Raw genomic sequence first — 23,108 nt, 5'->3', positions numbered from 1 at the left:
CAGTGCAGAGGAGCCTCAGGGCACAGGGACAGGGTCAGTGCAGAGGAGCCTCAGGGCACAGGGACAGGGACAGGGACAGGGACAGTGCAGAGGAGCCTCAGGGCGGGCACAGGGGTGGGATCTCTCCCTGCCCTGCTGAAAATGCTCTTCCTGATGGCCTCAGGATCCCATTGGCCTCCTTGGCCCCAGGACACCGCTGGCTCAGGGACAGCATTTTAAACATTTGGGATTTCTTCAGATTTCAGTTCCCTTTATGAAGCCATCATTTGTGGCATTGTCCAGCCATCCAGCCAACTGGACTATCAGATAGGTAGAATATTACTTTGGCCATGTCAGAAATAGTCTGAGGTTTAATTTTTCACTCCCCTAATGATACAACTCCTAAGCCCTTTCTAGGAGCCTGCATTGTACAGTAACTCAGATCAGTGGCACCTGTACAAAATCATCCTGGCGTTGGAAGGAGCTTGGAAAACCAGCTTGAAAAAAAGCAATTTATCACTTGAAAATGTGGTTTTAATGAACTGGATATAATAATTTCCAGCAATCTTCCTGGGTGATATGACTCTGAAAGAGAGAACCAGATGTTAGTGGAGATTACTGCACAGTGGAATCTGTCCAGCACCAGGTGCATGGTTTTTGCTGGATGCTTTTCCCCTTGCAGAAGGATGGAGATGTTTATTGCTCCAAGGGCTGGAGCAGGAACAGTTTAATAAAACCAAATTAGCAGAGATGTTTTGTCTTGAACACCTAGTGTTTTGTCTGGAACCTCTTAGGGGAGGCAACACTTGTGGAGTTCCCTTGGGCCAGGCCAGGTTTGGGGGAGGACGGCTCTAGGGATGGTTTCAATTAACACAAGAAGTTAATTAACAGGTGTTGGGGCTGCTGAGCCAGTGCTCTGTGTGACCATTTGTGAGTTTACAGACACACCTGAATCAGCTGTTGAGTATTTGCATGGCAGCAGGAATAATTAAAATAGAGAAAGCAAGGACCAGAGCTGATTTTAATGAGCACCTCTTCATTGCCTCTTGGTGATATCTCTGGGTGTTTAAGGAGACCAAAATCGATGGAACTAAGGTGTGATGTGGATCCCTACTTCTTGTTCAGGGAAGGGAGCGGAGCTGGGAAGGGTCTGGAGCCCCAGGAGAGGCTGAGGGAGCTGGGAAAGGGGCTGAGCCTGGAGCAAAGGAGGCTCTGGGGGGAMCTTGTGGCTCTGCACAACTCCCTGACAGGAGGGGACAGCCGGGGGGGTCGGGCTCTGCTCCAGGGAACAGGGACAGGACAAGGGGAAACGGCCTCAGGCTGGGCCAGGGGAGNGGTCGGGCTCTGCTCCAGGGAACAGGGACAGGACAAGGGGAAACGGCCTCAGGCTGGGCCAGGGGAGGCTCAGGGTGGACATCAGCAGGAATTTCCGCATGGAAAGGGTGCTCAGGCCTTGGCAGGGGCTGCCCAGGGAGCTTTGGAGTGCCCATCCCTGGAGGTGTCCAAGGAAGGGCTGGAGGTGGCACTCAGAGCTCTGGGCTGGGGACAAGGTGGGCATTGGGCACAGCCTGGACTCCATGGGCTGGGAGGGCTTTTCCAGCATCAGAGATCCTGGGGTTGTCCAATTGCACCATTCTTTGATGTCCAAGGGATTTATTCTTAAACTATTATCCGTATGTTCATTGTACATTGTCTCCTTGGGCTATAAAGGTATAAATGGCAGTAGATGCTACAAATTTGTCACCAAATAAATTGTTCCATTTTCCCTTTTTCTTTCCCTCTTTTAGGTAACACAGCCAAGGTCTTTGTTGAGGTGAAGGATGAAAATGACCATGCACCTGTGTTTACCAAAAAAATGTACATTGGAGGGGTGTCTGAAGATGCCAGAATGTTTTCTTCTGTGCTCAAAGTCAAGGTACGGCTGAAGTTTGTTCAATCACCTTCACTTGCAGAGGAAAAATTCATACTCCCTGGTTAGAATTTCTGCAGGAGATTTGGAATCTTGTGTCTCCTAAAGCTTCTTGATGGTTGATGTTGACACAAGCAGGATTTTTAGTTAAAACTTGGGGTTTATTTCTACTTATTTCTCATGCTAGTTTGTAGCTCTCACTTTACATCTGTTAATATTTAAACACTTATTTTGTTTACAACACCAGTTTTTTCCTGAAGTTTTCTCTATTTTGGCAGCAGCTTGTTTAGTCTTTAAAAGGTGACAATGACCAATTTCAAGTCTGCCCTAGGAGGAAAGTGGGAGTAAAATAACCTGTCCATAGGGTTTTTTTTAAAAAAAAAAAGAAGAGAGAAAAAATAAACAAAAACATAATATAGAGAGTACAATTAACATCAGACATTAATAGCTTAGAGTAAAAGCTCTTTGTTTCTGATAAAACAAATAAATTACATGTTTAGAACACCAGGAATGACATAAAGAAGGTCAGAGCTTGTTACAGTTGTCCCTAGTTGAGGATTTTTGATTGCTTTCATGGCAGTTCTTCCCAAAATAAGGCCAGAAATGGCAGGGAAGTGGGGAACTGGGAAGCTTCTACTTCATGAAAAGTAGGAATCCAAAAATAGTTGTGAATCCAAAAATTGTGTCAAATCCATGAACTTTAGACCTGCTGAAGAATCACAGAATCATTAAGGTTGAAAAAGACCTGTAAGGTCATCCCACCAGCACCACCATGGCCACCTCCAATAATGTCCCCAAGTGCCATATCCACACATTTTGGGACACTTCCAGGGATGGGGACTCCATCACTGCCCTGGTCATTTCTTAACCACCCTTTCCATGAAGAAATTTTTCCAGTTATCCAATCCAAACTTCCTCCGGAACAACTCAAGGCCATTTCTTCTCATCCTGTCCCTTGACTGATCCCCACCTGGCTTCATCCCCCTTCCAGGGAACTGTGGGGAGCAGATAACAGGACAAAGGAACTGGAGTAGATAAAACATTCTGGAAGGTGAAGCCATTTAGGGAAAGGAAGTGTTTGTGTCTGAAAGCAAATGAAACAGGACGCTCAAATGTCAAATATTGTTTGGAGCCATCACATGAAATGGAAACAGACTGTAAAATCCTCCCTGATTTTCCAAGAGGATTTCTTAGGCAGGTATTGGTGTGTCAGTTAGGGGGATAAGAGAAGGGGGAAAAGAGCTAAGGGGAATTTGGGGGAAAAGAGGAGGGGAATTTGCTTTTGCCCTTCAGAAACGTTTGACTCAAACCAGGTGACTGGACCACAAGAAATGACAATTTCATGTCTTTAATCTGTTTCTGTCCCAATGTGTGACAGAATCCTTCCTGATTTTGCTGGCAAACAATGGAACCAGGCCTAAGCCAGGATTACTGGATGGCATTAAACATAACTGTGTGTTTTGTGGAAGTAGAATTAGAAATAATTAATATGTTGCAGAGGATCCGGCTGGAATTTATTGTTGTAGCACTGAGTATTTGCAGCAGTCAGTGCTCATTGCCTTTTTTCCTGGCCTTTGGAAAGCCAAAGGAATTGCTCTGTTAGTTAAACACAATACCCATTCCAGTCTGCTTTAAGGATAATTAATCAAATGAATGTCTGTTCTTGAGGAGCAGAATGAAGTGAGCAGTTTTTCCAAGCTGAAATTTAGGAGAACATTAATAAAGTACACACAGAGCTTGCATTGTAGGAATTATTCCGGTTTGGATTCCCAGGGGGGAATTCAGGTTCTTAGGAGGAGTTTTTAATGCATTTGCTTTCATCTTCTGCATTCATTAACAGTTGCTCACTTTTTTTTCACATCATCTGAGTAATTTTGAGAAGAAAGTGAATTTTCTCGGTATACTCTCATTATTGCTGGCACTGGCAACAGCTTTGATGAGCCTCAAATTGAAAAAAAAAGCCACCCCAAACCTCCACATTTAGTTCTTCTTTAACAGGATGTAATAACTTATGGGGCTAATTAAGGACTGTAGTCATTAATTATTAATAGAGTAATGGATATAAATCAGTTTTGGATCAATTCATCACAAATGCAATGCTGAACATTTCCACATTTGGCTTCAATTGCTTCAGTGATACTCTGCTGTGGTCTGAACAAAATTTCACAAGTGATAAAAATAATCCAACACATACCAAAAAAAACCTAAAATGTAAAAGAAAAAAATTATGGAGAGAAGAAAACTAATCCTGAGTCCATAATCTTCCACACAAATTGAATTTAGAGACAAACAGATCAAAAACATATTGAATAAAGAGTTGGCGTGTGCCAAGGCAAATCCTATGGAGCTTCTCTCAGCTCTCTCAGGTAACTGGTATGCCACCAGCAGCATCCTCTGAAATACATTAATTTGAATATAAAAGCCTTTTTGAAGAGGGCAATGAGCTCCCTTGCTCTAGATTTGGGTAAGATTATTCTAAGTAGATAAAAAGGAAGCTTAAACTCAGCAGAATACCACAAACCATTCTTCAAAAGTAATTTTTAATCAGAATTAATTGGGGAGTGATAAACCACATCAGATTGGATTGGATCTGATTGGATTAAGAGCAGTGGCCTCTGAAAGCTGAGAGTTAAAGGTTATGTTTGAATAAAATGGCAGGTTTTAGCCAAGGATTTGCTCCTTGCTGCCTGAAGTCCCCTTCTCTGCAATTCCCTTTTTTTCCCCGAGAATTTCCAATGTGTGTGAGGGGCAATTTCCTTGATTAAATACTTTTTTTGTACTTTTCATTAGGAATATATTAATTAGAACCAGATGCAACACTCAGAGCCTCTGGTTTATGAATCCTGTGCCTTGAGCTTTCCTTTGTATTTCCTTGTGTTAGAATTATTTTGCTTTTCACTGGTATTTTCGTGGAACTCATGCTGTTCCCCATCAGAATTCCAACCAGGCTTCCTTGAGCCCCAAACACAGTATTTTCCATCTGCTCCAGGAAACATACCCACAAACAACAGGATTTTTAGGGTGATTACCAGCAGGAATTGGCTTTTCCCTGTAATGGGGTGTTACCAGCCCTTGCTTTCTAAATATTAACAGTGTTAATATCTGGTTTTCCTTAATTATTTATTAAATTACTTATTTAATAAATATTTAATGAATATATTATTTATTAAATTAGTATGGATTTAAATGAGGAAATAGCAGAGTCCTAATTCTAGTGAAGAAAGAGAATTTTCTGAATTGCTCCTCAATTTATAAGGGTATTTTCATCCTGAAAATGTTTGCAGGGAAGGAATCTTGCCTGAATAATGCCGGTGAATCCAAGGCTCTGGAATAGGCTGTATTTGATAGAAATACCTTGATTCTGACAGTATTCCCATTCCAGCCCTTTCCTGTGCTTTTTGATCCCTTTCTCTCTTGAGAGATCCCTTTGTCTCTTGATCAGCTTTTTAATGGAACTTTATCCTTCATTCCTTTTAAATATCCTTTATTGAATAGTGAATATTCATTCTTGCCTTTGGAATATCCCAATAGAAGAGAGCAAAAGAAACCAAAGGCAAATTTTAGGCTGCTGGTTCTGACCCTGAGGGCACACGGTGGGGGTGGGGGAGCAGGAATTCCTCTTTTATTCACCTCAAAAGCATCCTAGAAGTCCCATAAAGAGTTAAAACAGTGGATAAAAGAAATAGTTAAAATTTCAGTGTATGGATAGGGAGAGAACTTCCTACCCTTTGGGACCTTTTCCAGTGTAATAGAAGATTATTTCAATTACTTTGTTGTTTTGGGGTATTTTGAAGACTGTTGATCCTGCATGTGTCTTCTTGAGTTAAGGCTCCTGCAGGGCCTGGAACTGGGGACTGTGCCTGGATCATTTCCATGCCATGGAGGAAATCCATGTGTGTGGCCTTTCTTCCCACTCACACACAAACACAAACTTACTCTATCAAGCACTAACTGCTATTGGCAGAGGGAAAATGACAATAAAATAAATTTTTCCAATTATTTTTTCCAAAATCCAGCTTTAGGAACCCCTCTTATGCAATGTCTTTTCCTATGGGACAGCCTGTCAAAAGGAATTCTGGTTTTCTTTGGCACCTGGGAAGTTTTAGACAGTACTGGAGGACAAAGAGCAATTCCCATTCACCTTATTTCTTCCTACCTGTGTTGCTCAGAAGATTTCAGTGCTGGGAGCGTGTTGGGCAGTGATCAGTATCAGTGATGTAGTGAAATATAAACATAAATTTATGTATTCGTTTATTTATATATTTCTATTTGTATATATTTTACATTTATATGTTTATGCATTTTTATATTTTAATATATTTATATCTATGAATTAATCCAAAGCACATTCAAGGCTACTGAAATTCCTGAAGCAACCAATGGCAAAACCACAGTGAGGAGCAGGAGTTCCTAAGGGCTTGAGCCAGATGAGGGTGTAAAAGAGCACAGAAGTGAAGAAATACAGGAAATTAGGGAAAATTGCAATGGCTATATCAAGTTTCCAGGCTTAGCAGTCTGTAAAACACCCAGGGAAAGCTCCCCTAAAACAGCACTGTGGCAGCTGTGCCATCAGAACAAGAAATCTGCAATAACCTGGAAATTCCTATTGGAAAAATGGCCTGGTTATAAAATCTGCTTTATGTGCCAGGCACTAAATGGGAATACTGAAGCTGCCATCTGCTGGGAAGAGGGAAACCTCCCCTCAGTAGCCCAATCCTGCCATTTTCCATGCCCTGTGAGCAGCCTCGGGCTCATGGATAAGGGTGATCCAGCGAGGGAGGAGGAGAACATTGCACATTAACAATTACATTTCACTCTGAGCAGCAAACTGGAATTTAGCTTAGGCTGATAATGCCAAAAACTGGGATCTCCAATGATTATGGTGCAGCATCAGGAGTTACAGTCCCTGATGGTTTTTATCCCAAACACGCCACTGGTGATTTTTGGTCACAATATGAGCTGCTGCTGTCCCACAGGGTGGAGTTTGTCCATCTCTGCCACACAGCTGTGCTTGTGCAGCCACAGGGAGCCAGAGAATAATTAATTGGTGCTTTAAAGGCATTGTTTGTTGGGACTTCCTACAAAGAGAAGAAAAAGAATGAGTTGGTTATGGAGAGAACAAGATGGTTTGGGTTGAGAGTGACCTTAAATCCTATCCAGGGACACCCCTGCCATGTGCAGAGATACTTCCCACTGTCCCAGGCTGCTCCAAGCCCCATCCAACCTGCCTTTGGACACTGCCAGGGATCCCCAAGAGCAGCCACAGCTTCTCAAGGAATCTGTGCCAGAATCTCCCCACCCTCTGAGTAAAAATATCCTCAGTGCTTTTGAGCTGGCATTAGGGAATTGTGACTCCTGCTCTGGGGGAGGAGATGGGAAAGGGCTGGAGGCAACAGCAGCAATCCCGACCAAGCTCGCTTTGTGAGGGCTCACCTATACTCAATCACAGGAGGCTGGAATTTGGCCTGGTAATTCCTGGGATCATCCATATTTATCAACCCTCAATCACAGCAGGATTTGGGAGACATCTGTGTTCCTTGCCCAGAACAAAAGGCAGATATGCTGCTGGAATATTAAGATTAAGTGCAGTTCTTTCGTTCCTTTGACAGTGATAATGCAGCTCCTGAGATGTCATAGATCTCTTCCTAATGAAGTGTCAGAAATATTTACCTTCAGGACAAATTACAGCAAAAGCAAACATCATTCTGCAGTTTTAGAGAAGTTTGGACCATTCCCAGGAGCAGCTCACAAGCTCTCTCTGCTGGTCCTGCCAAGCCCAGTGTCCTTAGGTTTGATCCAAAGAGCAGAGAAAAGGGGGAATGGAAACAACAAAGTTCAAATATTTGAGGCTGGAATCTGGTCATATTTCCAGGCTGTTTGGTATCTGTTTGCTCCTCCCCCTGTGGATGCAGAAACAGCCTGAGCTGTGATGAGGCTGAGGCTGCTGATGCCTCTGGGGTGGCACTGAGCTCTCAGAACTGGTGACAATGAACTCTGAATCCATCTGCCAGCTCTGGGCACCTGAACTCTGCAGGGCTTTACAAGCTGTGAGCATCAAATGTCCAAAGGCCTCTTTTCCTGGAATTTGGTACCTTAAACTCAGCTGCAAGACTTAAATATGTCACTAGTGCTGAGCTCCAGTGCCCTGAGCTTTGTGCAGAAGGGCTGACTTCACTTAATGCTTAATGCCTATGCTTACAGCATCAATACCTTAATTTGGATCCAAATTTTGTTTGTTTTTAGTCTCACATATTTTCAGGCATGAAATGCTGAAGGTGAAATTGATTTCTGGTGTCATTACAGGCCATAGCTTTCATTGAGAAAGAATCTGATAGTATGAGAAATATGATGGGCTTCTGACCCAGCTGGACTGACATCATAAATCCATTTTAACAAAGAAATTTTCTTCTTAAAGGAAGGGCACCAAGCTTCTCTCCAGAGCACATCCAGGGAGCCTGTGGACTTCTCTGGGCATTCACTTGGAATCTTGGCTCACTCAGGGATGGCCCCAAAGGAGCTGGACCAGACATTGCTCCTGTGGCTACTGCTGCATCCCTTATGTGCCATGTGGAGCTCCAGGAATTATCCTTTATGTTTCCCCTCAGCTCCATTACCAACATGCAAAGCTGAGTGTGGATAAAACCAGAGGGTTTGGCCAGGCAGGTCTTTTCTGGATTCATGGCTTTATCCTGAGTTGTGGTGTAGAAGCTGAACTTACCCTGGAATTCGAGGAAGGGACCTTAAATCCCATCCAGTGCCACCCCCTGCCATGGGCAGGAACATGTTCCACTAACCCAGGCTGCTCCCAGCCCCAATGTCCAGCCTGGCCTTGGACACTGCCAGGGATCCAGGGGCAGCCACAGCTTCTCTGGGCACCCTGTGCCAGGGCCTGCCCACCCTCCCAGGGAACAATTCCTTCCCAATATCCCATCTGTCCCTGCCCTCTGGCAGTGGGAAGTCATTCCCTGTGTCCTGGCCACTCCAGGCACAGCTGAGGTGCTGCTTTAATTTTTGTCTTTATTTCTCACCATCCAAACATCAACCTGGTATTTCTGTCCAGCCTCTTCCTTGCATTCAGGTTGGATATTAGGAATAGTTTCTTCATGGACCAATGGCTTGGAGCATTGGAAGGGGCTGCCCAGGGAATGGTGGAGCCACAATCCCTGGAAGTGTTCAAGGAACAAGAGGATGTTGCACTGCACGATGTGGTTTAATGGGCAAGGTGATGATCAAAGGTTGGACTAGGCAATCTTGGAGGTGTTTTCCAGCCTTAAAAAATCTGTGATTCTTTAACAGCATGTTTTCATATTCATTTCTTCCTTCGGCAATTTATTTATGTGGAAAGCCAAATATTTTCCGGACTCTCCACCTATCAAGCTTCCATCTGCTGGCTCCGGGATATTTTGGAGTTGTGTTTCCCCATGCCAGTTGGAAAGCTGGAATGCTCTGGAAAAGCCCACTGATATCTTTATTTTTTTGACTGACAGGACTCGAGTAAATTTCAGAAAGCTTTTTAAGCTTCTCCCTCTTTCCTAAAATCACTAATGAAGGGGTTTGAGCTCACCCAGGAGGCAACAATCTCGATTTTAAAAGCCTTAAAAAAAAAGCTATGGAGCTGGTGAACAAAACCAATTTAACACGTTTTCTATTTATGCTTTTGGTAGCCGAGCCAGCTGCAGCTTTGTGAATTGAGAAGAAAGCAAAATATTGAGAGAGGATGGGAATTTAACCAGTTGTGGTCCGTGATGAGTGACAGCCACTGTGATTCCAGGAGCTCCTCTTTTGGGCAGCTCTGAATGAAATCTATTTGCTCTCTCCAGCTAAACCACCCTGAATATTTTCCCTTAAGTGCTGGATGGTTCCATCTGGGAATCTGGGCTGATAGGAGTTGGAGTAGTGTGGAGCACACACGACTCTGAATATCTGGATTGCTCATCTGGTGCTGGTATTCTCTGGCTGCCAGGAGCAGGAAAGGTGGAATAACAATTCCTGGATCTGCCTGGTTGATGACAGCTCTGCATCCTGATTCAGTTCAGCAGCAGTGCCATGGCAGCTCTGTGTCCTGCCCAGCAGATCCTGCCCCACTGCAGGAATGACACTCAATCCTTCCTTTTTTCAATAAAAAACTATTTAATGGCTTCAAAAATACCTGTGCTTCATCAGAATATCTCTGAGATGAAGGACATTGCTGTGTAAGTCTGTGCACGAGTTGCTGAGATGGTTTTTCCTTTGATATATTGCCTTTTCAACCAGACTTTGGCAGTGGAGGTTTCTCAAAATTAAACAGTTCTTAGGTATTGTTGCAGACTTGAAAGTAATTTTTTTTTTTACTTTTTATTTTTTGTTTGGTTTACTTTTTATTTTTATTATTATTATTTTGTCTTTCTTTTGGAGCAGTTTAATGCCAACCATGGAGGAAGAAATTGCTGGAAAAGCAAAAACTGTGTGCAGCAAAGTTTAATGAAGCATTTAAAGCACCAGCCATATCTGTGCTCTGGGATCTGAGGCTTCAAATGCCAGAGGGGCAGAAATTCGCTGGGCCAAGCTGAAACTTTATTTAATGGACAAGGTTAATGACTCCTCCCATGCATATTTACCTTGCTTGCCCCTGCTTGTTTTGTTTTCTCCATCAGGCTGATGATAGGGACACTGGGAATTACAGTGCCATGGAATACAGGCTCATCATTCCCCCTATCAAGGATGGCAAGGAAGGGTTCGTGATTGAGGCATACACGGGGCTGATCAAAACCGCCATGCTCTTCAAAAACATGAGGAGATCCTACTTCAAGTTCCAGGTCATCGCCACTGACGATTACGGCAAAGGACTGAGCAGCAAAGCAGAAGTGCTTGTAAGTGTGGACCAGGGATTGTTATTATGGAGTAATTCCGGAGGGACTCCAAACACTGCAGAAAGTTAATTCCAGGCAGACTGACAGAAAAGGCATAAACTGCTTGTGCTTAATTTTTTGAAGGCACTGGAATAAAGCTTTTGGGTTCTTAGGCCAAAAGATTTTGTGACCTGTTGGAGAGAATCCCGAGGAGGCACCAGGGTGATCAGGGGGATGGAGCAGCTCTAGTGGGAGGAAAGGCTGGGAGAGTTGTGATGGTTCATCCTGGAGAGGAGAAGCTCTGGGGTGACCTCATTGTGACATGCCAGTGCCCGAAGGAGCAATAAGAAACAGGGAGAGAGATTTTGGACAAGGGGCTGGAGGGACAGGTCAATGGGAAATGGGTTCAGACTGCTGGAAGGCAGGGACAGATGGGATTTTGCGAAGGAATTGTTCCCTGGGAAGGTGGGCAGCCCTGGCACAGGGTGCCCAGAGAAGCTGTGGCTGCCCCTGGATCCCTGGCAGTGCCCAAGGCCAGGCTGGACATTGGGGCTGGGAGCAGCCTGGGACAGTGGAACATGTTCCTGCTGGTCATGTCCAAGCTGTCTTAGTTGCTTATGTTAGGGAAGAATTTTGGGCTGAGAAGGAACTTTTCAGGTCCTAGGAAAGCAACATTTTAGAACTGGCACCTCCTTTATGCCTCAGGTTTTGTGCTGTTCAGAGGACATTGACTTAGTCTAGCCCCAGAAACCATCCAAGGTAAATTTCCTCAAAGCATCTAAAACATGATGGATTGGACAAATATTAGCATAATGTGGAAGGGATGGGAATGGATGGTTCCCCTTCATGGGAACACAGGCAGAGGATACAGATGAGAGCCAGAATCCTTGGTATGGTGAGTGCCACAGGAATTCAGCAAGTAAACATAAAGGATGATGCCTTCATGCTTGACCTCCCAAAAGGATGGGACATCCTCAGGTGTGCTAGGCACTAATGGGATATTAAAATATAGCCCAGAGGAATCGACATTAGCAGTAGAGAGTGAAGGGTGTCTCATTAATTTATAGATGATTCTTTAGACTGTCTGGGTGAATGATGAGCAGTACACCCACCATACTTGTGGGTTGGCAGTTTTCTTCCATGTGATGGAGCTTCCATTTTCAGCCTCTGTGAGACAAAATAAAGACATAAAAAATTTACGTTTTAAAATGAGTTTGCTGCAAGGAAGCACCTAAAGGTGTTGAGGAAGGGTAGATGGTAGATATTCACACTCATTATTTGGTATCATGGATATCATGTTTATGATATCATGGAGATCATCTTTTATTAAATGTTTTTTCGGGTTTGATTCTATGCAAGGCCCCTTCTCATTCAGGTCTCAGCTACTCCCAGAAAACCATTGATACCATAGTATGATCAAGATTCTTTGTAGTCTCTGCCTTGCTGGATTTAAAACTTGGGAAGTGCCTAATAAGCAAAACTTGGGATCAAATGGATATCACTCATGGGCAAGAGGTTACCAACCATTTTCTGCTTTGCCTGCCTTTACAAATAGGAATAACAAGCAAGTTAATGTTACCATGGAAACCTCAAATGTTGCTTGATTTTTGTCCAGCATCCTTGGTTCCTATAGCTTGTCATGGCTGTGTGTTTATCCCTGGTTTTGTACATGAACAAGTGATGATAATTGGGATTTCTTCAAAAGCAAAATAATTACTCCCTTTGCTTTTGGTGTTGCCTTTATGCCACTCTCAGTTCCTGGGTGCACAGTGGTTGCTTGAATTGCCAAATGTAATTAATTCTATTAAATTAATCATTACTTTCCAATTCCATCGCATGGTTTGAGTCTCAAATTTATTTGGAGCTCATTATCATTCTGTGTTGCTTACACAGAAGCCTGATCAGGGCATCTGATGACATTTCAAGAACATTTAAATATTTAAAGTTGAATTAAGCTTCAAAGCTGGTGAATCAATGTTTGATGTGGAAGCACATCCAGGCTTTTCTGTCGCTGTGCTTCCAGGGCTCCTCTTTGGAAAATCAGGGCTTGTTTATTCCTTTTAGAATCAACTAACCCTTGATTTTGAAATTGATCAGCTTTAACATTGGCCTACTTTTCCAAATTTTCCTTCAGAAGCCTCTGCAGGATTGGAGTGACGTTGGTTTCATAGTGAAAAATACCAATTACCAGAGATTTGGTCTGAGCTCATTTGAGCTCACTTTCTACTTTGGTGGAAAACTGGAATTTAATTTTATTCCAACAAAGCACACAAGCCTTGGGTGGATAAGAGGCATTTTCTTCCCGTTTTGTTGGGTTTTTTTTGTTGTTTTTTTTTAATTTAGGCAAAAGCTCAGTAGAAAAAAATGTGCAGTTTTATGGTAGAGGGAGAAGTTAAAACAATTGGAGATTAAACTGAAAATTCTCACTGATTGCTTCAACGTAAATGAACAATTTCCTTCCTGATTTTCTAACAAAGTAGCATTGATTTTGTGGAATTAAGCCTGTATTTTCATTTCCCTTGGTGAACATTGCATAGCTGCAAGGGAAGATTTTCCTGGTATCCAAACCACCCAAATGCTCAGAAGGAATTCTGAATATAGCCCATGGGAGATCTGGGATTCTTTTAAGTCAGTCACAGCTTTTGCAGTTCCCCATCTTAAAAATAAGTCTGATGCAGACCTGAAATTACAATTCCAGTTGTATCTTTGCCTGATGTTTATGGGCTTTGGCACCAAGATTCCCCCTTTTGCCCATTTGGAATTAAAAGGAGAAATAAGGTCATAGTGTGGAGGCAGGAAAGGAATCATTCATCGCTGTTGGGTGGGAAGGGGGCTGTGCCTGACAGTCCCAAATAAATTTCCCTCTCTTCTTTCCAGGTCTCTGTGGTCAATCAGTTGGACATGCAAGTGATCGTCTCCAACGTTCCTCCCACCCTTGTGGAGCAAAACAAAGATCAGCTCATTGGGTAATTGATTTTATTACTCCACTATTATCAATCAATTCCCTGGCTTTAGGATTCGATTGATCAGGGAATGAGGGAGGTTTTTATCTGGTCAATAAGAGCCCCCAGACACCGCAGCAGCAGCTTCCAGGGGTCAGGAAGCTTTTGGCCTCATTTTGGGACATAAGAGACAATTTTCTCTACTTGGTGTCCTGGAATTAGACAACATGGGATAGAAAACGCTGCACGAAAGAGTTTAATACCAATTTTGTCCTTTTTTTATCACTTCAATCAGGGATGAGTGGCACCTCTCAGATTCTCACAGGTCTAGTCCATCCTGCCTGGTGTTCTCCATGGAATTTGAAATACCTTGGGGTTGATGGTGCAATCACTCATCGGAAAAGTGACTCACATCTTCACTGGGCTAGGAAAAATTCCTGAAGGATTTTTTTCTGGAGATTTAGGGCATGTTCCCCTTTTCTCCCTCTGTTTTGAGCCAGCTAGGAGTTGGCTCTGAGAGACTGAACATCAGAACCACCAATGAAGCTGTTCAGGCAATGGGCTGAATTCACAGGCACTGCACTTCCCAGAACCAGAAATAACTTCCTGAAAGGAGGGACTGCCTAGAACCAGGAGTATCTTTCTGAAAGGAAAGATTGCCTAGAAATAGGAATAACTTCCTGAAGGAAAGATTGCCTAGAAATAGGAATAACTTCCTGAAAGGAGAATTGCCTAGAACCAGGAATAACTTCCTGAAGGAAAGATTGCCTAGAAATAGGAATAACTTTCTGAAAGGAGGTTCTACCAAAGTGGGGTCAGGCTGTTTTCCCAGGTAAAAAGTGACAGGAGAAGAGGAAACAGCCTCAGGCTGCACCAGGGGAGGTTTAGATTGGATAATTTTTCATGGGAAGGGTGGATTCAGCATTGGAAGGGGCTGTCCAGGACAGTAGTGGAGTCTCCATCCCTGGAAGTGTTCGAAACCATGTGGAATTGGCACATTTGTGGATTTGTAGTGAACAGGGTGGCTGTGGTTGATGGTTGAACTTGGTGACCCTTGGAGGTCACTTACAAACAAAACCATTCGGTGATTCCATATTTCACAGTGAACAGAGCTTTGAAATGAGCACAAAGTTTAACCCCACAATATTATCAGGTTTTGAGTTCTCCAAATTTGCTTGGGAAGTCTTGGCCTTTGCAAACATCATGAGCATATCAGTGTAGCTGGAGAATTTCCCTCCTAAGAATACGCTTTTGAGGGCAATCTTTGCCAGAAGAGTTACATTAACTTATTTTAAAATTGGCTCATTCACTCCTGAAAATATTTGCAGAGAACAAATATCTCAAAAATAATTTTGCAGCTGTGTACAAAGTTCTGTTTCACAGAGAAATCAATTTATTTCACTGCTTTCTTCAAATTTCTCGTGTTTTCCTTCTGAATTTAAAAGCTCATTCTCTCCCTGTCTTTATACAGATCTAATAATTTGTGCAGACCATAAAAACAAAATCAGAATTTGTGATTTTTTCATGTGCAACCACAGGCAAAGGGAAATCAAATTATTTGGAGCCTCAGACCAAAGCAGTGTTGCCACTTTAAATAATGCACTAATTTATGAAAATAGAATTAATTAATGATTAAAAATTGAATCTATTTCATGAACAAATAAAAATACTTTATTATCAACCCCATCTAGCAGGAGGTGTCCCTGGCCATGGTAGGGGGGGTGGAATGAGATAATCCTTAAGATCCCGTCCCAGCCCAAGCCATTCTGGGACTAATTTAGATGGGAACTAAATTAGTCACTACCTAGGTCACTCAGCTCTTTCTCCTCTAATTTTGGCAAATATTAATCCCAAATATTAATAGAACATTTAGCCAACAGTTAGTGATGGGAAATGGTAGGGAAGGGGGTACTTGGGTCATTTGTGGAATTACAGTGATTTTTCACAGTAAAATAAACTGTGGTTTAAACAACTTTGGAGGAGAAGTTATCCCAGGCTCTGTAATTTTTATGAGGAGTTACGAGGTATTAAGAATTATATAAATCAGTTTTTTCCATACTCAGCACAGATAGAGATGGGTGGGAATTAATGGTCCATATAAAGGAAGCAAAGCAGGGAAGAGAAGATTTAAAGCATTACTCTTTGGCTTGGGAGTTTTTTGAGGGATACAATGGACTTGTCTTCCCTGACATTTCCTACAGGGTCTTTTGCAGTTATTCAATGTTTTCCTCCAGCTGCTTTAATTTCATCAAGCTTTTCATGTTCTCTGGCTGCACATTGATGTCACATTTGCCATTTCTCTTGCCCACTTTATTATGGCTGTGCAGAGAAAGCTGTTTCTGGCTGCTGCAGAGGGAGCAGAGAAAATAGGCTGAGGCTTGGTGGGAAATTCAGTGTGTGCTCCTCTTCTTCAGAAAACTTTGGGGAGACAGACACCAGAGGGTTCTTGAATTATGGGCATTTTGGGGAGTGCTTGTTTGTTGGGCAAGGAGCAGCATTTCATGGAATCATAGCATATCCTCAGTTGGAAGGGACCCACAGGCATCATCGAGTCCCACTCCTGAAATTCAGCTGGAATGAAACAGCCAGTGTGGCTCTCAGAGCCATTTAATTCTTTGATTTTCACGTGGTGGCAACTTCAAGCTCTGCCTAAAGTCAGATGAGGCACACTGCCAGGAAAGACCTGAGCTTCTCTCATCCTGCAGGGAAGAGACGTGGGAAGTGAATTCCTCTGTACACTCTTCTATAATAGAGATGTCACCTCAGTTCCTCAGAACTGGAGTGGAATACTGGAGTGGCTTAAAATGAGAGTTTGGATTAAATATGGAGTGTCATAGGATGGCTCAGGCTGAGGGAGCACAGTGCGGACCTGGTACCATCTCCCTGCTCCAGCAGGGCCATCCCAGAGCTCAGAGCACAGGAGTGTGCCCACACAGCTCTGGAATATCCCCAGGGAGGAGACTCCAGCCCCTCTCTGGACAATCTGTGCAGGGCTGGGCACTGCCCAGGGCACAAGTTGTGCCTCCTGTGCAGGGGGAGCTCCCTGGGCTCGGTCCCTTGGGTTTGCATACCTGAAGTGTGAGTGCCATCATTCCTGAAAGGAGCTCTCCTTAATGCACAGAAACTGTATTGCACTTAAAAGAGATGTTATAAAATACCACAGCAGTAAATTCTGCTGTAAATTATAGATCATAATGTACCTCACATATACATCATGCATTGTATATGATTTTATGTCTAATGAGAGTATATTGGATCTGGAACTCACAGTCCTCTCTTCAGGCAAGTATTTTAGCTGTGGATGATTTCCCTGCAGCTGTGTTTTTAGTTCTCAGTCCCTGAACTGATAAAAAATGAGCACATCCCAGCTGCAGGGTGTCAACCATTCAGGCTCATCACTTTCCCCATAGGAGGAGTCACATTCCCATGCTCGCTTTCTGATTTTTGCCAGGTAATTACTGAGTTCAGTTTAATTACAGCTGACCAGGCCGTTTGCCTGTCGGGGTGGTAGCAGTGACCTTGCCCTGAGCCCTCTCCACAGGTAGCATTTGGTTTCCTGCCCTTTATGAAATGTTCCTGAGTCACGGGTCTGGCTGTGTCTGCCTTGTCCTTCACCCCAGCATTTACTGACGGGAGCATTTTGGGGTCATTTTGCTCCTGGCACCTCCCCTCCTCTTTTCCTCGGTCCCTCCTTCATTCTGTAATGTTTCATTCCAAATTAAATTGAGAATTTAGGGAATTAATTGATTGGATTGGATTAAGTAAATGAGGAAATAAATAGATTGGAGGGACATTTGCCACCAAGTGGCTGCGTCCTGTTTCACGTCCAACCAGATTGGCTTTGCTGGGAGTGTCCCATGGTTGGTACAGGGTTAACAGAGCCTGTTCCACCCTCAGCCTCCCTGCTGGGCAATCAGGATGATGAATAATTCCAGGCCACCTTTATTGGGGTGGGGAGCAGAGACCAAATCTTATCCAACTCCAGCTTTTCTACTTGCTGCTCCCACTGGCAACTGGGAAGCACTGGTTCAGTGACCTCCTGCTCTCCGTAATTCCTGGTGTTGTTCTCTTAATGGATCTCTCCAAAGGTCTAATGCAGTGCAAGGCTTCTGGGATAAAGCTGTAAACTCCCGCTTTCCCTGGGAATTGCTGACCACTGCAGGAAAAGCCCTTTTGTGCTGAGATCTGGAGATTGTCCTTGGGGTCAGAGGGGAGATGTCTCTGGGTATTATTCTTTGGATGAGCGCAATGTTCCTTCTGTGGCTGGGACAAATGAGGCTGAAATAAAAAGTTGTAGTGTGTGGAGGGGTTTTGGAGGGCAGGATTTTACAGAAGGAGCACAAAGAGAAGGAAAGCAACTGCAGCAGTGTAAGAAATTTCCTTGCTCGTGTGCAATCCTATCAGCTTGTGGTGGTGCAGGGGTGACAGTGGGGTTTGAATCTTAAAGGTATTTTCCAGCCTTAATGATTCCTGATTCTCTGCTTTTCTAGGATTGAGATAAATGAATTGGTTCTGGGTTGTTTTCTGAATATTGGGGATGTTATTCTATGCAGAGGGAATTGGCTCAGTGATGCTCCTTCCTGCTGTTCACGTGTGTGACAGAAAAATAAACCTTTTGAAAGGCTGTTTTATTAAAAAGTGATGTTTTTAGGCTTAGAATAAACCCCAGGCACCACAGGAAGAGCAGACCCTTCCCTGAGCTCTATTTATGTTGTAATAAGGAATCTGGGAGCTGGGGCTCCAGTGTATCCCCCCCAAATCTATCACTGACTGAACCAGAGGGGCTGGAATTGGTCCTTGGCTCTTTGGGAAAGTCCAGTTGTAAATCTGGTGGTTTCATTGTGAATTGTTAATCTCATAACGACTCCACACAGCCAGAATGTGACTGAGGTGGAGCCAAACTGAGGAGTTAATAAAGGCACTTGAAAAGGCTGTGCTGGTGCTGATGGGGAAGCTGGATGCTCTCAGCTCTGCATGGTTACTAAATTTGTATTTTCAAATACCTAGAATACAAATTCATCATTATTGTTGCACCAATTAATTTTTGGGAACCAGAATTGTGGCCAAAAACTACACAGGATATTGAGTCTTCAATGCTGCTCACTCCAATTCTTTGGTGGTTTGAGTCCTGAAGGAAAAAATGTTTGGGGATTCCGCCCCATCCCCATTACTTAAAATATTTTATGTACTCCAAAAACATAACTGGCTGTCATATTCCTAAAGAACTTCCTGCTGCAATGCCAGGCTGAACCCATAAATTTAATCCTGTGTTCTCCAGGGTTTTGTCTGCCTGGAAGGGGGTATAGCAACCTCAGATATGATATGAACACATGGATATGGCACTGAGAGCAGACCAGGAATGTGGTGCCTTATCCCAGATTTTGGGCTTTGTTCTGCTGCTTTCAGGTTATTCTGGGAAGTACCAGTTCAGGAATGTTCTGAAAGCCCCTTTCCAGTGCCTAAGGGGAGGGGACATCCAAAAAGGCTGGAGATGGGATTTTCACAAGAGTGGGAATTGCCAGGACAAAGGGAATGGCTTCCCACTGACCCAGGGAAGGATACTGGATATAGGAAGGAATTGTTCCCTGGGAGGGTGGGCAGGCCCTGGCACAGGGTGCCCAGAGAAGCTGTGGCTGCCCCTGGATCCCTGGCAGTGTCCAGGGCCAGGCTGGACATTGGGGCTGGGAACAGCCTGGGACAGTGGAACATGTTCCTGCCCATAGCAGGGGGTGGCACTGGATGGGATTTAAGGTCCCTTCCAACCCAAGCCATTCTGGGATTCCATGGAGCAGAGTTCCCCCAGCCAAGGGACAGCTCAGCAGACCAACACCCCTGTTTTGTTTTGCTTTTCCATTTCTTTCATGTCTGAAAATGAAAAAAAATAATCTCAGGTTTTTCAGGAAATCTTGTGCCACAGGATCCCTCAATGATGAAGCAAATCCTCCTATCCAGTGTCACTTCTGGGAACTGGGAGAGCTGTGGTAATGGGGATATACTGGGATGCATTTTCCTCACTGCTGAGCAGCTCCAGTGGGGCTGGAGCAGTTGGAAAGGCTCATCACCTCCTTTGCTGCTGCTTCCATCTCTCATAACCCACTCAGGAGGATGGGAATGGCCCTCATGGCATTCCTGAGTGACAGACTTGTTGGAATTTGGATTCTGCTGATCGATACAGCAGACTGTATGTTGTGACTTAAAAGTGGGAATCTTAAAAAATTGGTTCTTGTTGATAGCACGAGAAGGAAGTGGCCACTTCTAGAGGAGTTCTAAAACACTGCAGTGTTTGCAGCATCACAGGTTCAGCTTTTTCAAATTCAGGATTTTTCAAACAGCTCTACAAGGAACTGCCCTTTTTTTTTTAGTTCTTTAATTGCTGCTTTTCAGTCTTCAATGCAATTTTACTCTGTTTTAACTGAAACTTGCAATTGGTGAGTTTCAGATTGAATTCTGCTGCCATTCCACTGGACTTTGTGGGGTTTCCTGCAATGTCAGAAAAGCACATGGCTGCAATGTAGCTGTTTCTCAGGAAGTGATATCATAGAATTCCTGAATGGATTGGGTTGGAAGGGACCTCTAAGATCATCTCATTCCACTTCCTGCCATGGGCACTGCTGTCTTCTGCTATCCCAGGCTGCTCCCAGCCCCAATGTCCAGCCTGGCCTTGGGCACTGCCAGGGATCCAGGGGCAGCCACAGCTTCTCTGGGCACCCTGTGCCAGGGCCTGCCCACCCTCCCAGGGAACAATTCCTTCCCAATATCCCATCTGGCCCTGCCCTCTGGCAGTGGAAAGACATTCCCCCTTGTCCTGTTCCTCCAGAATTTTGTCCAAACTATTCTGTTTGTTCTTCAGTTTTAATAACATTTTAGACAAAGGTATTCTCAAAGGTAATGAATTCAGCCAGGAATTTCTGAGGAAAGGAAATGCTGATACCAATTCTTTCAGGAGTGACCCTACCTTATAACCTTCCAACTTCATGGACTGTTCTGGTAGTGGGTGCAGTCATAGTTTTGTGCAAGAAAACAGGGACAGGACAAGGGGAAACGGCCTCAGGCTGGGCCAGGGGAGGCTCAGGGTGGACATCAGCAGGAATTTCTGCATGGAAAGGGTGCTCAGGCCTTGGCAGGGGCTGCCCAGGGAGCTTTAGAGTGCCCATCCCTGGAGGTGTCCAAGGAAGGGCTGGAGGTGGCACTCAGAGCTCTGGGCTGGGGACAAGGTGGGCATCAGACAAGAGAGGATTCTGGGATTCCATGAAAAGCATCTCCTGCAGCAAGAGAAAATGATTAAATGCTACTTAGGGAGGCAAATCCTTTACAGATTTGGTCTGCCTGGCACCTTGTGCCAAACACCCTGCTGACAGTGGCTGTGGTTTCTTTTTAGCCATTTATACTCTCATAACATTTGGTGGGGTTTTATGAGCAGAGTTTTCCATATCTGCAAACAGCAGGAGAGCTTGTTTGAGGACACCACTCCACAAGCACTGTCTGCTAATCCATATCCCTATTTTCTCCACAATAGTTCCATATATTCACTGCTCAGGTGTGACCTGGCTCTGACAAACTTGGATTTTTCAAGATGCAATAAAAAAATCTATCTTAAAGCTTACAAAAAATGTTAAGGGCGCAGTGAACTTCCACACAAAGAGATGCTCCTTGGATAAATGAGATTCAGGAGGCTTGAAAAATCAGGAGCTGGTGGAAATCTTGTGTCAGGAAAAAGCCACAACAGTAAAAATGTAGCCTCAGCTACTGCAGAAGGTTTTGTGTAAAACAAGTGACCTCTTAAAGTCACCAACGTCCTTTCTTGTGGGACATGTGTCTTCCTCCACAGCCTGGTGCATCCTTGATGGATCAGGCAGCACATTTCTTCTAGTTCCCTTGCTTCTGCCTCCCAGCTCAGCTATTGCTTTTTGATTTTCTGATCATATCAACTAACCCAGGAAATTTGATATTTTCTTATAAGCTTTGTGGCTAGATGGACCGATTAGTCTTCCAAAAGCTCTGCTTTATTTTTCCCTACTTTTTTTGCCCGGAGTTGATAATTTTGCTTTTATGCCTTTGTTTATAAAACTTTCTGTGGGCTTTGAGTGAACCTTTCTTGGTCCCAGGCTGGAAACCTCATCAACCTTTAGCAATTCTGGGTGTTGTTGGTTTTGTTGTTATTGTTTATCTCTGAATTCCATCAGCCTTTCTTTCCCCTGCTTGTGGAATCCTGCTGCAGTTTCTTTGATTTTATTTTCTGTGGTAAACCTGCCAGCCCAGGTTTTTTCCAGTTTTCTCCTGGCTATAAAACCTGGTGCCTTTCAGAGCAGCAGGTGCAATGTCAGAGGGCCAGATGAAATATCCCACCGGAAATCCTGCAAGTGGTTGTTTCTCTGGGTGCAGATTTATGGAATGCACCCTGTGGAAGGCTGGAATGAAAATGCTGGAATCATATGACTTAATAAAAGGGTGATGGGGGGTTGTGTGAAATATAGGTGGTGTTTCCTAGGAGTCCTTTAAAACTCAACTGGGGTTATAAATACAAAGAGCACGAAGTAAGGACACAATCTCTAAAGACCTCTCTGAGCACTGCTGAGCTTTTCCCGGGACTTCAGCACTTCAGAGGTTCTATGGAGCAGGGATTCCTTTCCAAAAGTGCTCTGGAGGTGAAAATCCTTCTCACCCTCTGTGTTTTGCCTATCAGTACCTCACTGGGGCTGTGGTCGGTGGTGAGCGGCACAAATCAATCACTGCAGCTTCTGGGCTCCATCTTCCCTTTAGGATTTTGGAACGCTACATCCAAGACCAGATTCCGGGAGCGACGGTGGTGGTGGAATCCATTGGAGCCCGGAGGTTTGGGGATGGATATTCCGAGGAGGATTACACCAAGTCTGACCTCATGGTCTATGCCATCGACCCACAAACCAACAGAGCCATCATGAGGAATGAACTCTTTAAGTGAGTATTTATTTAGCTGACCTCCCTCTATTCCCATGGATTGCTTGGGAATTTGTTGATCTGTTAGAAATTTCTTCAACATAATGGGAGTGGAAAAATCCATTAGAGCAGCTGCTGCATGGATATCCCCTATGGATAGCGTGGAAATTTGCCACTTCCTAGTTCAGTCCAGTGTTTGGGGTTAAATTGTCCCAATCCACATGATTCAGATGTTGTCACCATGACGGCTTTGTCCACCCTGTGGAGGAGCTTCCAGCTGAAATCCCTCCAAGGAATTTCCTTCCTAGGAACCAAAAGTCCTCTGTGATCTCCAGGTTTTGATGCTGTAGAGTTGACCTTCAGTCTTCCCACAGTTTCCATTTGGAGCAGGAGTCCTTTTTTTCTTTTCTTTCCTTTTCTTTCTCCCTTTTGAGGGGGAGAGGAAAGGAAAGGAAAGGAAAGGAAAGGAAAGGAAAGGAAAGGAAAGGAAAGGAAAGGAAAGGAAAGGAAAGGAAAGGAAAGGAAAGGAAAGGA

At 44.0% G+C, this 23,108-nt stretch overlaps 1 protein-coding gene across 1 annotated transcript in view; it reads left to right on the top strand.

Moving 5' to 3' along the window:
• Positions 1-23,108, top strand: part of PCDH15 (protocadherin related 15) — a 456,551-nt gene that overhangs the window by 404,942 nt on the left and 28,501 nt on the right. Inside the window, exons 28-31 of the mRNA XM_057373749.1 lie at positions 1,767-1,894; positions 10,522-10,737; positions 13,594-13,682; positions 22,419-22,595. Coding sequence (XP_057229732.1) covers positions 1,767-1,894; positions 10,522-10,737; positions 13,594-13,682; positions 22,419-22,595 — 610 coding nt within the window. The remainder of the gene's footprint in view (positions 1-1,766; positions 1,895-10,521; positions 10,738-13,593; positions 13,683-22,418; positions 22,596-23,108) is intronic.

The sequence above is a fragment of the Malurus melanocephalus genome, unplaced genomic scaffold (genome assembly GCF_030028575.1).
Source record: "Malurus melanocephalus ecotype Western Australia unplaced genomic scaffold, MMel_1.1 scaffold_207, whole genome shotgun sequence".
Taxonomy (NCBI): Eukaryota; Metazoa; Chordata; class Aves; order Passeriformes; family Maluridae; genus Malurus; species Malurus melanocephalus.
This window is presented reverse-complemented; position numbering and strand designations above follow the sequence as displayed.